We start from the raw sequence: 15,760 nt of genomic DNA on the forward strand, positions 1-15,760 counted from the left end.
CTGGGCAGCCCGCAGCCACGTGACCTCTCACCTCCTCATCCTCCAGCAGGACGAGGCGCACGATGGTAATGTGGATGGGGTTCCCGATGCTGGGGTCGTGAAACAGGCCGGCCACCTGCCCAAGAAAGGGGGGGGGCGGTCAGCCCGCCAGCCTGCAGAGAGGTACCAGACAGCCACTGCCTACCTCCGACCACCCACGTCCTCACGCGGGGGAGCTCACGCAGCGCACCCACACGGGAACGTGCCCTCACCTGCACACACACCGCAGAGTCTGGACAAAAGGCCAGCCCAGGCCCAGGCCCGTTCTGGGCACCAGTGTGGGATCTGCTCACCCAGCTCACCCACCCCAGGGCCCTAGTTTGCCTCCTCTGTCTTGGGCTGGGAGGCCCCGCAGCCTCTTCCTGCCCAGGGTTCGCCAGGACCAGCATCCCAGGACTGAGTCCTCCCACGAGGCAGGAGACGCGGGCCGGGACTAGAGAGGGGGCTGGGGCAGGCACAGGCCCCCAGAGTCTCCCCACCGCCCCACACTCAAGTTCTCCCTGGGGCACAGCCGTGGGGCCAAGACGGCAGGCGCAAGCTCTCGGAGGCCCCACGGCTGCACGGGGGCTCCCCACCCGGTCCCAGGAAAGGCCGCCCCCAAAGACGGAAGGTATGTGAAGGTGCGGGGAGATGGGTGGGGGAAGCTCCCTCAGAACAAGAAAGAGGTCAGCCTGCGACAGGCATCAGGTTCCCAGATGGCAGAGACGGCGGGACAGGCCAGTCATGAGTTGGCTTCCAGCAGCTTCATCAAGAAAAATGATATTTTGATAGAAATGGACAAAACACACACTATCAAGAGGATACAAAAGCCCATTAACAGGATAGATTGTTTTTTGAGAACCCAAGGTGCCTCCGTCCACCTCCATGCACCACCCCCCTCCCCAGCATCATCCGTGCACCGCCCCCTCCCCAGCATCAACCAATTCCACCTCCTGGATGTTCCCTACATCCACCTCCAAGGCCACCGCCCAGCCTGAGGCAACAGCCTCTCATCTGGCCAGCTGTAAAGGTCTCCTCCAGCCTCATAGTCACCTGCCACTGAAATGCAAACCCAGTCACCGTGCCCTTGCTTAAAGCAGCAAGTGGGTCTTCCTGTCCACAGGGTGAAGACAAGTCCCGCCCCACACGCTGACGGCCCCTCCGTCCTCACTCCCTGGTCCAACCACTCTGGCTCTTTCAGAAGCCCTTGATTCTCCATACCACAGGGCCTTTGCAGATGCTGTGCCCTTGGCCTGGAATGTCCTCCCTCTTGTCTTTCCCAAGTTCTGTCCTCCCGTCTCCAGCTCTCAACCCTCGAGCACATCTTCTGAGGAGCCTTTCTTCTGCCAGACACTCCCAAAGCACGTGAACGTGTCCTTCCTAGCAGCCCGTCTGCTGACTTTCAGATTCCTCAAGATGACAGTTTCGCTGACATTGGTCTCCTCGGCCCCGCGGGGTCTGTGTGGGCCCTCTTCCAGCCCAGTGACCCATCTAGCACCTGGCGTGACGGGCACTCTAAAAGAGCTTTTTGAACAAAGGAATGAATCTTGGGCACCTGCTAAGAATTTCTGACGCCCTGTCTCATTCTAAAGAATTCGCAGAAGATGAGAAAAGCACCTTGAAGGAAGTCAGGAGTCTTCCCTAGGCCACAGGCAGCAGGTCCCAGCAGAGGGGCCTGGAGGGCGAGAAGCCCCTAAGCTTCTGCCAAGACCGTCCCGACAGCCGGCCTCCGTGTCCCGAGTCAGGGCTGCGGGCGGCTCCGGCCACCACCAGGTCCTTCCCTTGGCACGTATGACGCCTCTGCCCCCCAAGAAGTAGAGACCCCAGATAGAGGCAGAGAAGTACAGAGGCAGAGCAACAACGGCAGGACCGGAGGGAGGCAGTTGTCACCGGCCGACCCACTCAGCCAGTGAGTGTCTGCGATGGCCTGAGGTGAGTACCGGTGTTTCAACCGGATAAACGATCCCCAGCCCAGCTCTGCTGCAGGCCCCGAGAGCAAGCCTGGGTGGACTGTGGAAGATCTGGGGGTTACAGGTGACCACAAGCTTCCAGTGAGCTGACGGTATGACACAAGCCATTCAGAAAGGGGCAGGCGGGGAACTTGGCTTGCGATGCTTGGAGCAGACCCACCCGAGCTCCCACACACAGGTCTGGGTCTGGCACAGAGGGCACACTGACAAACTGGGGCCCGCAGGAGGCCTGAGTAAACAGTGCGGCTGCCCTGAAGGTGGCTGTGGGGCTGAAGGGCAGGTGCTACAGCAGCCACACCAGCAGCAGCGGACACGTGCCGAGCCCAACGTGTACAGTCCTTGTACTGAGAGCCCTACCTGCAGTATATTGCTTAATCGTCTTACTTCTAAAGTAGGCATGACCGTCCCCATTTACAGGTAGAGCAACTGAGGCTCTAAGACAGGGTTCACCTGGGCTCAGAACCCAGGTTTGCCCCAGAGCCCCTGCTCTTAACTTCGGAAAATTCTCAACACATGTTAGCTTTGAAGGCTCTGAGAAGTCCCGCAGTAAACAGGTCTGTGTTCCTTTCTGTTAACCCTTGTTGCCAAACTTCTTCAACCATGGCACCTTTTTTTCACAGAACACTTATCAGCATCTCAGAATAAGTCCTCCCTGGAATACGCTTTGAGACATGCTACAAAGAGGCAGAGTTTGCCGGAAGGGAACCTGTTCTCGTGCACCCGTCACTTTATCTGGGGTAGAGCTGGCACTCGGCACAGCAGCGCTAAATAAACAAACACCTGCTCCAGAGGGAAGAGGGAGGGAAGTTCTCCCCACCTCCGCCACGGCTACCCCATCCTTCTGGCAAGCTCTGGCCACCACGGCCCTCTCTGGACCCAGAGGCCCTCTCTGGACCCAGAGGCACAGACTTGAGCCCCAGCCCCCTCCGTGTGACTGTGAACATGTCCCTTGGCCTCTCTGCGCCTTTCTTCCCTCACCTATGAGATGGGGGTGAGGCTCAGGCAGGGCAGTGACTACAGGAGACCGAACAGGCCGGTGTTGGTAAGGCTGCAGCCATCACCCACGGTACAGCCCTTCTCAGCGGCTGCTGTATGCCCCCCGTGTCCCTGCCAGCCGCTGCAGCCTCCCCAGGTGACTGGCGCTAACAGACTCATAGAGGTCCCCTCTCTGTCCCGACCAGTGCTTGACCTGATCAAAGCCCAGTGAACGTGAGGGCCAGACCCCCCTCCAGGACGGGGCTCACACAGTGGATGCCCATGTCCTGTGAGCCTGCACAGGGAGGCAGGAAGGAGCCAGGTCCTGGGCCAAATGGTGACCCTTCACCCAGGAGATGTCCACCAGCCACTACTGGACCCGACAGCCTGGGGTCCGCCCTCCCACTGCCTACAGCACCCCCGCCGCCCCCCAGACCACACCCCCGCCGCCCCCCAGCCGCCCGGCCCCCCGACCTCACCCCCGCCGCCCCCCAGACCGCACCCCCGCCGCCCTCCGCAGCCTCACCATGTTCATGATGGTCAGCACGTAGCTCTCGACCTGCGGCTGCCCATGGTACTCCACCATCTTGGTGTCGGCGACCACCAGGGTCTCCACCCACTTCTCCCTGCTGACCGAGCGCTGATGCAGCCGCCTCGGGCGCTGCCGACGCCACTGCTGCCGCTGCTCCCAACGCTCTCGCCGGGCCTCCGGTTCCGTGGACGCTGTGGGCCCCAGGCCGGGTGGGGGTTAGCTGCCAGCAGGCTGGCCCAGGCCGTGCCTCTCCAGGGCCTCTCCTCGGTGCTGGGATCACAGGCGGCAGCCTGGACTCCCCCCTGTGGCTCCGCCCGGGACCTGTGCCGTGTGACCCTGACCTGGTCATTTCCCCTCTCTGACCCTGAGCATCCCCGCCTACAAACAGGAATCAGCCAAACAGCCACAGAAGCTGACCTAGGAGGAGGGGGGCAATGAAACGGGGCACAGGAACACACAGCGAGGCAGCTCCTGGGCCCCTAGCCCCGGGGGGCTGGTGCATCCCAGCACACGCGGTCCCCAGGGCCCAGCCCGCTGCCTGGGAGACCCACTGCACTGTCCCAGGCTGACCCGGATCAGAAGAGACAGCACATCTACGAAGCAGGAAAACCAAGGCCCAGAAGCATGACCAGATATCTGTTCCAACCAGTGGAGTCCCTGAGCGGCGGCACCTTCCGAGGCTGGCGTGCCGGCCAAGCAGTCCCCCAACCCAGCAGCCCACGGTAGGCGGCTCCCTACCTGGACTGGCCAGCACCGTGGCCGCTCTGAAGAAGAAGGGCTGGAGGTAGGTCCCCAGGGACAGAGAGGAGTTATTCTGGGCGGGGACCAGTGTGGGGAAGGGCGGGAGGTTCCTGGCTAGCTGCCCTGGTGGGCCTGGCCAGGCAGTGGGTGAGGAGGTGGTGAGAGGGGTCAGCCCAGGGCATCAGCTGGGGCAGGCCTGGCAGGCAGAGGCCTCAGGCCGGAGGCACATTTGGAAGGCACGGGCTGTGGTGATGTGTCTGTCTGTCTGCGTCCCTTTGGTCCGAGGGGAGGTGTGCATGGAGATGTCGAGAGAGGCTTCTGGAAAGAAGCTCGGTGCCTCCAGGCCCATCCCCTTCCCCGGGCAGGAGAGGACCATACCTGGTACCCCGCAGGTGCCGGGAGCTCTGGAGCCCCTCAGCTCCGCCCCCCTCTCTGGGGCTTGGCGCTTATAGACCACGTGGGGCTGGGCGTGGCCAGGACGGGCGGGCACACCCTCCAGGGGCTCGATGAAGTAGTCCTCGTTGGAGAGGCGGAACACACCTGTCTGGGAAGAGGTGCAGGCTCACACGGAGCGGATGAGCACTGCCGTCCCCACCGTCCCCGAGGCCCGTGCTGCCCGCCGAGCCCACGCTGCTCCCAGCACCCGGCTGACCCCAAGCGCGTGCGTCTCCCGCTCTGGGCCTTTGTTCACTCCGGACCCTCCGCCTGGCACGTCCTTCCCGGCCGTTCCACACAGCCACGGGCCTGGGGGCTGAGCCCCGGAGCCACCAGCCTCCGAAGATGCCGCACACGCCCACCTCGCCCCCCCTCCCCCGCCCTGTTGGAAGCAGGAGACGGGAGCACCCTAGATCTGAGATGGCATCTTCCGCGTGGTCCCAGACGGCCGTCTTGAGTCGGGCGGCCCCGGGGCCAGCACCCAGGCCATTTCCCAAACGGCCGTCTTGAGTCGGGCCACTATCCATCTCCCCTGCATGCCAGCCATTGTGTCGTCTCAAAGCTGGCCTGCAGCCCACTCTCCCGGAGGTGATGAATCACTCCAAGTGCAGCTCTCCCCACACCCCAGCCACGGAGATGCTCAGTCACCAGGACATCCTACTCCCTGGTCCCAGGACCTTCGGAGAAGGGAAGCCCGGTGGGCGTGTCTTGGGCACATCCGCCGCATTCAGAGAGGCCCCAAGAGGGAGGGATTTGGGGAAGTGTCTCTGGGCAGCCGGCCACCTCCTGAGGAAGCTCAGGGCTCCGGCAGGGAAGAGGATTTCACCCCCCCCCCCCCACTTCCTTACCCCGCAGCTCCCTCCACGCACCAAGTGTGCCCCTGGGGCTGTGCAGGGTCGAGGTGAGCCCCGCGTGCCAGAGAGTGCCCCCCCCCCCCAGAGGGGCTGCAGACCCGGGTGTGAATGCGGACTGCAGCACCGGCTAACTGGGTGGCCCTGGGCCAGTCCGTCTCCCCGCCTGCTTCCTCATCTGTTAATGGGAATGACACCCATATGAACAGCTGCTGCGGATCCAGGGAGATTAGCGAGAAAGGGCAGGCGCCTAGGGCCTGATGTGTGGCAGCTGTGGCGTGGGCTCTCATTAGGCCGGTCCTGCTACTGCCCGTGGCTCCTCCTGAGCGACCTCAGCTGAGGACCCTGGGGTGGGGGGGGTGGGGGGGGAGGTCCACGCATCCCCGCGGGGAGGGGGGAGGGCAGAGCCGGTCACCTAGCCCAGAGCATTGGGGGTCCCCGTGCACCCCAGCAGAGGGAGGCGACCACGTCCACCCAAAGGCCTGCTCCCCCTGGGGGTGAAGGTGAGGCTGCCTGTCCTGGAGAAGCACAGCCCAAGCGGCTGTGGGGGAGCAGTCCTAACTGACGCCGCCAAGGAGCAAGGACCGCGCGGTTCGAGGAGCTACTTGGCCTGCACAGGGATTCTCCAAGTCCGCTCTCTGCACCGGCAGAAACGGAGGCTTCGGACACTCACCCCCACCCTCCGAGGCTCTGTCCTAACAAGGCCTGCGGGCGCTCTGGCTCCGTTCAGGATTGAGCCCCGCCATCCCGGAGGACCGGCCGGGACTCCCGCGCTCACTCACCAGCCCGTCGCAGGCGCTGATGGCCGCCAGGCCGCCCTCCAGCTCGGGGTCCTGCACCTCGCCGAGCAGGTGGCAGGCGGGCGCGCGGGCGCGGATGTGCGTGCGCCCCAGGCCGCCGCGCCGCCGCGTCTCGCTCACGAAGCCGGGCGCCAGCAGGTGCGCGTTGGCCGTCAGGTTGAAGCGCAACTCGCGCCCGCGGTACTGCAGCTCGTAGAAGGCGGGCGCGGCGCGGCGCGCGGACACGTCCCGCTTGCGCAGCGCGCGCGGCCACAGCTCGTACGACAGGAAGGCGCCGCCCGCGTCCACGCGCACCGGGTGCACCACGTCCAGCGCCGCGCGGCCGTCGGCGCCGCTCCCTGCGGGGAGAAAACCGGCTGCGGTCGGGGCTGCGGGGCACCCGCCCGGCCCGCTCCTCCACCCGGGTCACCGCGACGACCTCCCGCGGGCCCCCTCCCCTCGTCTTCTGCGTGCGGCGCAGCGGCCAGAGGAGGCCCGCCTCCGTCCCAAACCCTGCAGTGGCCGCCTCCGAAAAAGGCAGAGCTCTGGCCAGTGTGGCCCCGGGCAAGGTTATTCCTCAGTCTCACCTCGGCTACACCTGCCTCCCTGCGGTGCCCGCCCCACCCCCGCCCGCATGCCGCACTGCCGCCCCCTCCGGGTGGAACACGCTGCCCTGCCCGCTGCCTGTTGTGCAGGTTGTGCAGCAAGATCGAGCCTCGCCTCGAAGCCGCGCCTTCGAGCCCCCCCTCAAAGGTCTCACTGCCGCCTCCCCTGACCACTTTGTTTTAAAAAGGCAACTCCCTGCCCCCCTCTGCCCCTGCTTTCCCCCCCCCCCTTTTCCCCACAGCACTCAGGGAATGCCATATGCCTTGTTTCAATTTTTTTTTCTATTTTCTCCCAATGCAAACTCCAGGAGGGCAAGAAGCTCTCCAGTCTTTGTTGAAGACTTCACGGGCCCAGAGTGTCCTAGGACTCTGAGCAGTTAAGACTTAGTTTCTCAGTGAGTGAGTGAATCTGTAGATGGGAGTAAAAACCATTTGCACCCTTAGGGCTGTTGGGAGGGTTAGTGATCTGAACCACTTGAACCACTCCACACAGCAGTGCCTGGCCCAGCAATTACGATTTGCGGGGATCGTATAGCCTGGTGGACTTTAACACGTGCCCTCAGGTGCCGGAGGGTTCTGCACGTCCCTCCAGGCCTCCTGCGAAGGAGAAATGGAGGAAGACCACGCAGATGAGTGGCCCCCATTTGAGCAGAGCAGCTTTGGTTCATTTGAAGAGAAGGTTCCAGACCTGGAAGACATCTGTCCTCTCCGATTTCCCTCTAACACCAGATTCCTAGCCTTTTTTGCCACAGACCCTTCTCAGAATAATGTTTTCAAATGCGTAAGGTGCAAATAAGTGCCAAGGAAACCGATCATATTGAAACACGGTTATCAGAATAATTTTAGAGGTGGGATACAGAATCACGTGCTCCTTTGTGAACGCATTAAACAAGATCTACGGCAACTTTTATGGTGATTTTGAAGTGACGAGTATCAACCTTATCTCAAGATACCTGCAACTACAATGAGACAGAAAAGTGTTTTGGTTGTTTGCCTCGGTAACAGAATCACAGGTGCTGCTAATGCCATTGTACTTTGGTGCTAATATGCGTAATTGAAGGAAATGCAAACCGAGGTAAAAAGCTTGAAGACATAGTATCTTCCCGTCCAAGTTCACGGATCCTTTCCATTTTGCCCATGTCCCTGGGGCCGCAGATTCCAGGAGGGCACCTGCAGTAAAGTCTCCAGGCTGCTTCTGAAGAAAGCAAAGGGAGGTTCAGAGAAGCGCACAACCGGCCTGAAGCCACACAGCCAGTCATCGAGCCGGGACTGGGCTCCAGGTCTCCCAGATGGCTTGTCTCTTCAGGAACACTCTTCTACCTTCTCGGCGGTCTGTCCCCTCCTGGGCCTCTTTCCTCATCACTGACATGAAGGAGTTGTGCTACATCAAGTTGTTCAAACTTCTTTAGCTACCAGACCTAATCTGCAAAAGAAATCTCGTGTGGACACACGGACACAGCAGCGTGGCGCCACGGCGGGTGGGGGCAGGGACCCTGGGGCTGAGGCTCTTGTCCTCTTTTGGCTCTCTGCAGTTTCCAGGCTCGGAGGAACAGTCAGGAAAGTGGCCCACCGGAGTGTGTCTCAGCCCTAGGTCCTGCTCTGACCAACCGGGCGTATGCCCAGCTCCCCAGGACAATGACCCCTAGGGCCACAGGCATGCCCGGACACCCTGCAGATGTCCCACCAAGGCTCCCTCTGTGGCTGCCGGGGAACCCAGCCCAGAGCCGCATCCCGGCCAGGCTGCAGAAACCCTCTTGCCCGGGTCCTGCCAGACCACGTGCAGAGTGCCCCTGTGGAGGACATGCCCCACTGCCCACAACCACCGGGCGGCCGGCCCTCAGGCTGCAGCCCAAGAGCACGTGCTCAGGCAAGAGGCGGACGTGCTGGGTGACCCTGTGTGGTTCCGGGCAAATCTTCCCTCCCCGAGTCCCTGGAGGACACTCGTGCGAGGATTTTCCAGACTTCTCGGGTAAGAATTTGTTAGACACGAATTCCCAGGCCCCGTCCCAGACGCACTGAATCAGCATCTCCAGGAAATGGGACTAGGAAGCTGGGTTTTCCCCCCAGAGCCTCGGGGGACTGCCATCGTCAGGGAAGTTGGACGACCCTGCACCGGGAGTGCACTTGGTCTAACAGCGGCCACACCTGGAGAGCTTGGAAAGACTGAAGAGTGCAGAGGCTGGGACGGCCCAGAGACCGATTCCATAGCCCCAGAGCTCTGGGCCCCTCACTCTGCGTTTTCCGCATTTTCCCGAGCCTTCCAGGGACTCTGACGTACTCATCTCGGAGGCTGACCTTCGGAAGCCAGGAGTCGGCACTTTGAGGAGGGAGACTCCTTCTCTGACGTCCAACGAGGGCCTTTGGGACTAGAGCTTCCCAACCACCGCCTGCAGACTTGTTTTCTGTCGGTTTATTGATCTTGGTCATTCATTTTGGCTTCCACAAATGTTGGAAATATTTAATCAGTTACCTATGTTTAAAAGTTATGCGATAGTGCACAAAGTCTCAGTTTTCAGCTTTCCTGGAAAAGCCTGGCCATCTATCCCCATCAGGCCTAAATCCCCACGTGGCAGAAGTGGCTGGAGTCGAGCAGGGAGCCCCCCTGGGAGAGGGCCCATACCCCCCCAGCAGCCTGCCCCACAGCCCCCTGCTGTGTCCCCAACTATAAAGGTAGGGTCCTCTGGCCTCACGGTTATGCTGCCTCCCAATGACCAAAGAACTGAATTTCTAACAACAACGGGGAAACAAGAGAGAGCCCGCCCACCGTGTTTGCTCACTTGCCCTAGTGCGTGGCGTTTGGGGTGGCGCCACTGACTGCTCATTGCGAGGAGCGGCGGGTGCTCCAAAGTCCAGGAAAATGCAGAGGACGCCATCCTCCCCCTCAAAACAGAGACCCGGCAGAGGGCACTCGTCCTCACCCCTGGCCCCGTGCCGAGATGGGCCCCAGGCAGGGGAGGGGACGCCTCATGGGCGGACGGAGGAGGAAAAGTCTCATTGGAGACGGCAACATGTGACGTGGACCCACGGAGGGTCGCGGTAGTGGGCGCCGTGTGACGGACCCCGAGAGTACAACGTGCCACGGGTGTGGGCAACACAAGACGGGAAGCTCGGCCACGCACGCGTTTTGTACAATGGGACGATGGAGTGAAAAAATCGTGCACGGCCAAGAACGCGGCTTGGAGCACAGAAAGGTTCAGGCCGCAAGCCGGCCGCTCGGTGGCTGTGTGACCGGGGCAGTCGCCATCGTGCTGAGGCTGGCCTGGCCCTGCTCACCGGCGCAGAGAACCCAGGTCGGGAACGGAGGGAGGGGCGCGGGACAAACAGGTGGGCAACGAGACAGCTACATCCCAAGGTCTGAAGCGGCTCCCGGGCTCGGGCGGTCACGGCCAAGGCCACGAACGACCGGCTGGAGGTGCGGGTGCACGGTGCCGGCCTGACGCGCTCACTGCCCCGCAGAACCGCAGCCGCACCGCACACCCGCAGACGTGCACACCCGCAGACGTCCGGAGCTCGCATGTGATGGGGGAGTCTGAAGCAGTGCGGAGAAATGGCCCCAAGGACTCCAAACAAGTGTCCCTGGGGAGCGAGGGTCCGTGTGCCCTGGGATGTGCGGTCCTGTTAAGAATCCCTGCTCTAGGGGCGCCTGGGTGGCGCAGTCGGTTAAGCGTCCGACTTCAGCCAGGTCACGATCTCGCGGTCCGTGAGTTCGAGCCCCGCGTCAGGCTCTGGGCTGATGGCTCAGAGCCTGGAGCCTGTTTCCGATCCTGTGTCTCACTCTCTCTCTGCCCCTCCCCCGTTCATGCTCTGTCTCTCTCTGTCCCAAAAATAAATAAACGTTGAAAAAAATAAATAAATGAATAAATAAAGAATCCCTGCTCTAGACCGTGGGCAAACACCGCAGGACAGAAATTCAAGGCGAGTTATACAGAAGCAGTCTGTTAAGTTCGAAACTGTGACGGGGACCAAGCAGAGAGGCACGCAGGTAACCGGCTCGAGGGTCAGCGTGTGCCAGACCCAGACGCCACCCGCGGCTGTTAGCCCACAGGGGAGACACTCCAGCATCAGGTCTGTTTCTCCATCTGCGAAATGGGTACGATAATCGTCACACCTGCTCTCTCTGCCTGTGGGAGAGTCCCCTGGGCTCACACGCAGGTGCCGAGAACGGGACGTGGCACACACAGAAAACAGAGCTAAGTTGTAACTGAAAATTAGCAAGAGACTCTCTGAAGCATACTCCGCAGAGAGAGAGGGAGACACAGAATCCGAAGCAGCTCCAGGCTCCCAGCTGTCAGCACAGAGCCCGACGCGGGGCTGGAACTCACCGACCGTGAGATCATGACCTGAGCCGAAGTCGGATGCTCAACCGACTGGGCCACCCAGGCGCCCCCCAAAAATACTTTTTAATCAAAAAAGAAAAATAGGGGCTCCTGGGTGGCGCAGTGGACTGAGCATCGGACTCTTGGTTTCAGCTCAGATCATGATCTCGTGGTTTTTGAGTTCGAGCACCATGTTCTCGGCACCAGTAGTGTGGTCACTGCTCGGGAGTCTCTCCCTCTCTGCCCCTCCCCTGCTCACGCTCAAGCTCACGCTCTCTCTCTCTTTCTCAGAATAAACTTTAAAAAAAAAAGCAAAAAGAAAAATATTTCTAGGAAGCTATCACTTTGCCATAATTTTTATCTTCTTCTTTTGTTCTGCATAATTATTTTTGTAATTAACTTTATTGTTTTGCCATTAAAATATGTCATAAAGGGGGCAAAGTGTGTTATAAAACAAATAACTCTTTCACGGTCTCCTAAAGCCGACCCCTGGCAGAGACCTGGTGGCTGAAGCGAGCAGCACCCAGTGCCGGCAAGGGGAAATTGCGGGGTCCAGTCTTAGAAGGCACGCGGGTGCACGGGCACTGGGCAAGGGAATGGGTGTGGGCACTGTGCAGGAAGACGGACGGCCAGTGGTTCACGGCCAAGTCCCTCCTGCCAGGTCAGGAGCTCTGTTCAGGGTGTTACATACTTTGAATACCATCCCTAGGTGACAGAACTGTCACTTTGCAGCTTCTACCAGAGAAATGCCAACGTGGTGTTTGCCATCACCTCTCTCTCAGGAACCAGAGTGATGGTCCAGCCCTTCAAACGACCTGACCCGAAGCTCATGCCAAAGATAACAAATAACCAAGGTGTGTGGTGTGCGTGTGGATGTGGGAGAGACAGATGCCGTCCTCCTCAGGTCGGCCTGCGTGTGCCCGGCACGCACGCACGTACACGCACACACAGCCCACGTGTGCAATTCAGCGTGCTGGTGGGGACATTACCAGGCCCCAGTCCCACCAACCCCAACAAATCCCTTGATTTGTCACAGGAGAAACAATCAGGGTACAGCTTCCTAGAAGTGTGTCCAGGATACGCCCTCTGGTCTCAAAGAAGGTCGTGTGCAGCGGGGAGAGTCTAGGACCTCTGGGCAGCTCCAACGACAGTGAGACGGCTCAGCTCGGCAGCCCAGGGCTCAGGCACCCCGAGTGGGGGCAGAACGGGGAGGCCCCCTGTCATGTACCCGCGGGGACACCACAATAGACATTCCACCCAGGGGTGGGGGGCACATTGGGTGGGAGAAGCTACCTGCCCTGCGTCCACTGCCAAACGGCAGGTCCAAAGCACAGGACCCACCAAGGTCTCCCCGGTCTTCCTGGGTCTCTGTGGCATTAGCGAAAATGGCCACCACACGGTAGTCAGTCACTCTGCCCTGTGCTAAGCAACTGACATTCAGCATCTCAGTCCTGCCAAGAACCGGGGGAGGCAGACACCACTGTCCCCACTTAACTACAGACCGGGAGGGGCAGGAGGCTGGCCAAGTTCATCTATGGGTCTGGCTTCCAGTGCAAGTGGAGAACGTTCCCACTCCCCACTCCTCTCACAGTTGCCAGGGTCCTGGACCCAAGTTCCCTGGGCCAAGGGGGTCCGTGTTGCCTCATCCCCATCACCTGGTCAGTCCCCATGGGTTCCCGCTCTGAGCAGGGGGGTAAAGGACTCACGCAGTAGCTAAAGGGCCAGACTGGCAGGCCACCCTCCTCTCTGAGCCTGTTCCGCATTGTCACCTGCCTTGCGGCACTCTTGTAGGACTGATGAGAATTAAGAACCTCATTAAATATTTGCTTCCTCTACACTCCACACGCACTGCTACAGGGAACCTCCCTGAAACCCTGCTTTCATGAGCTACTCCCCTCAATGGCTCCCCAAAACTTCTAAGATCTGATTGAAATGCCTCCTCCTACACTCCGGCCCCGGACGCTTTTCCAAGGCTGCGGCATCCCCAGCACGCAGGCCCCATGCAGCCCACGCCCCGCCGCGGGGACGCCCCCCCCCCCCCCGACCCGAAGTTCATCCATCCCCAGTCCCTCCCGGCTCTGGCCTCTCCTCCCCTACAAAGCCCTCCCGACCGCTTGGCCCGCATGGCTCTCTCCCGGGTATCCGACCGGCCCCCATCAGCGCTCCCTGGGCGCACGGCCAGGGGTCCCCTAGACCCTCGGCTCCGAAACTTCCAGGCCGGCTGCCTCGGACGCCTGGAGCTCCGCGGCCGAGCAAGGACCTGGACTCTGGCCAGAGGCTCGTCGGAGGCAAGCCGGGCGGGGCAGGGAGAGCCGAGCCCAGGGCCGGGAGAGAAGCTCCCCTCCGCTCCCCTCCGCTGCGCCCGGGCGCCTGCACACTCGGGGGAGGGGAGGCAGGAAGTGCTGGGGGCGCGCGAGCTGGGACCCCGCGCCACCGGCCCCGCGCCCCGGCCCGCTGCGTGTCGGCGGGGTGCTCCGCGGACCAGGCGCCGACGAGGCTCCACGCCGGGCCCTCCGCGCACGGACCAGACGGGGGTGGGGGGGGCCTGCGCCGTGCGCCCGAGGGCAGAGGGGCTTCCTCCGGGCACGGCGGGGGGCCGCCGGCTGCGCGGCCGTAGAGGGCGCCCAGCGGCGCGGCTTGGCCCCCCGACCTCCCCCCCGCCCCCGGTGCCGGACACCCGGGCCGCGAGGAGAGGGGGGCGCGGGGCCGGCCGGCGGGGAGGGGCGACCACCCACCTGGTGCGGGTCCGGGGTCGCCGGGCGCCACGGCGCAGAGCAGCAGGAGCAGGGGGCGCAGCCGCGGCGCGGGGCTGGGACGGCCGGGCATGGCCGGGGCGGGCGGCGCCGAGGGGGGGCCCCGCGCGCGCGCTCTCGTCCGTCCCGTCCGCTCGCTGCCCGGTCCCGGTCCGGCTCAGGACATGCCGGGCCCGCGCGCCGCTCCCGCGTCGGGACCCGGCCTGCGGCAACAAAGGCTGCAGGGCCCGCCCCCTGGGCGGCGCAGGAGGCTCCAGGGACCCAGAGCCCGACGGCTAGAAGGAAAGAAAGAAAGAAAGAAAGAAAGAGCGGAGCGGAGCGAGGGAGGGAGGGCGGGAGGGGGCCTCGCGGCCGGCCGCCCCGCCCCGCCCTCGGCCCCGCCCTCGGCCCCGCCCCTCCCGGCCTGGCCCCGCCCCCGCCGCCCCGCGGGCCCCGCCGGCCGCTGTTTGGGGGCGGGCCCGGGGCCGGACGCGCGCTGCGCCCCCCGACGGCCCCGACCGCCCCGCCGGGTCGCATGCGCCCTCTGGCGGCGGAGCTCAGCCGGGCCTCTTGGCCGCGACCCTCCAAGCCCCCCAGAAACTAGAATTTCCGGAATGTGTCTTCCCTAAACTGCGCTCCGTGCGCCCGGCAGGGCGGCCCCCTCTACGAAAAGGGGTACAGAGGCCTTCCGGGGACCCCAAGGTGGACGCTGCTCCAAAGCAGGCTCAGGAGAGAGGCCCGGCCAGAGAGCGGTGGCTCCCAGGCGGGGCTGGTCCCGCAGCCCTAGTTTCCAGGCTCTCTGCTGCACGTCCGTTAGGTTAGCGCGGGGCGCAGCAGTGCCCCCCACCCCGAGCCTGGAGGCCGGCCGGCCGCGGGCGAGGGCCCAGCCGTCTGCCCTCGGTGGCCGCGGCCCTTCCTCGTGTGCGGGCAGGAGCCCGCTCCCAGGAACACTCCTGCCTTCGCTAAACCTGGTCCTGCTCAGGGACCTCCTCCTGTTCCTGGGGACGACCGGTCGTGGTCAGCTGCCCTGCCCTGCCCAGCCCTGGCGAAGACCCCTCCCCTCCGAGGCCCACATGCCTCCTCACTGCCCATCTCCCGCGCTCCGTCCCTCATTCCTGGAAGCTCCCTCCTGACTCCTGCACCCTTAGCCCTGCTGTCCTCCAGGGGACCCCGGTAGCACGTGGCCTTGACGTCCTCCTTTCCAGCACGTTTCATTCCACCTGTGCCACCAGCTCCCAGGGCCACAACCTAGGCTGTCTCAGCCCCGCCTGCCCCACCTCTGAAACCTGAGGATCAGATGCCTGACCTTCAGACGGGATCCTGCGACTTTCCCCACCCTCCCCAAACCCACATCACACTATGTGTTTTCTTCCTGTGGTCCCTTGTCACCTTCTTCCTCTCCCCACCTACCAGCCCCTCCGGACTTCACCTGCCTCCCTTCCCAGCCACATGCACTGTTTGACCCCTGTGCCCCCAACTACCTCCCATCCCCCCCCCACTACCACACCCTGCCACACACCTCACCTGAACACCAAGCACCCGTGAAGTCCCCTCCCTCTGCACAGTGGGACAGCATGAAGTCCCTGCCTTCTGCACACAGTGGGGCGGCAGGAAGTCCCGGCACTCTGCGCACAGTGGGACGGCAGGTCACTCCAGCAGTGGGAGACAAATGCTTCTGCCATTTTTGTGCCCTCCCCTCCTGCTTCCCGAAGGACCTTGCTCTGGGTGCCCCCTCTTAGCTAGGTCCCTACAGCTGGTGACCCTCCATCTAAAGCATTCTGCTCTCCCTCCTTGAAAGGCACTGAC

The 15,760-nt window shown here is 62.7% G+C and overlaps 1 protein-coding gene across 3 annotated transcripts in view; it reads right to left on the reverse strand.

Annotated features, from left to right (window-relative positions):
• Window positions 1–14,310, reverse strand: part of ADAMTS7 (ADAM metallopeptidase with thrombospondin type 1 motif 7) — a 41,210-nt gene extending 26,900 nt beyond the window's left edge. Inside the window, exons 1-5 of one of the 3 annotated variants that reach the window (XM_043554591.1) lie at window positions 13,958–14,309; window positions 6,305–6,660; window positions 4,615–4,780; window positions 3,490–3,686; window positions 32–115 (exon numbers count right to left, since the gene is read on the reverse strand). In XM_043554591.1, coding sequence (XP_043410526.1) covers window positions 32–115; window positions 3,490–3,686; window positions 4,615–4,780; window positions 6,305–6,660; window positions 13,958–14,048 — 894 coding nt within the window. In that variant the 5' untranslated portion in view covers window positions 14,049–14,309. Of the gene's footprint in view, window positions 1–31; window positions 116–3,489; window positions 3,687–4,614; window positions 4,781–6,304; window positions 6,661–13,957 lie in introns of all 3 variants that reach the window. The other 2 variants (XM_043554590.1, XM_043554592.1) reach the window with 2 other exon arrangements.
• Window positions 14,311–15,760: the final 1,450 nt, after the last annotated feature.

The sequence above is a fragment of the Prionailurus bengalensis genome, chromosome B3, assembly GCF_016509475.1.
Source record: "Prionailurus bengalensis isolate Pbe53 chromosome B3, Fcat_Pben_1.1_paternal_pri, whole genome shotgun sequence".
In the NCBI taxonomy this organism is placed as follows: Eukaryota; Metazoa; Chordata; class Mammalia; order Carnivora; family Felidae; genus Prionailurus; species Prionailurus bengalensis.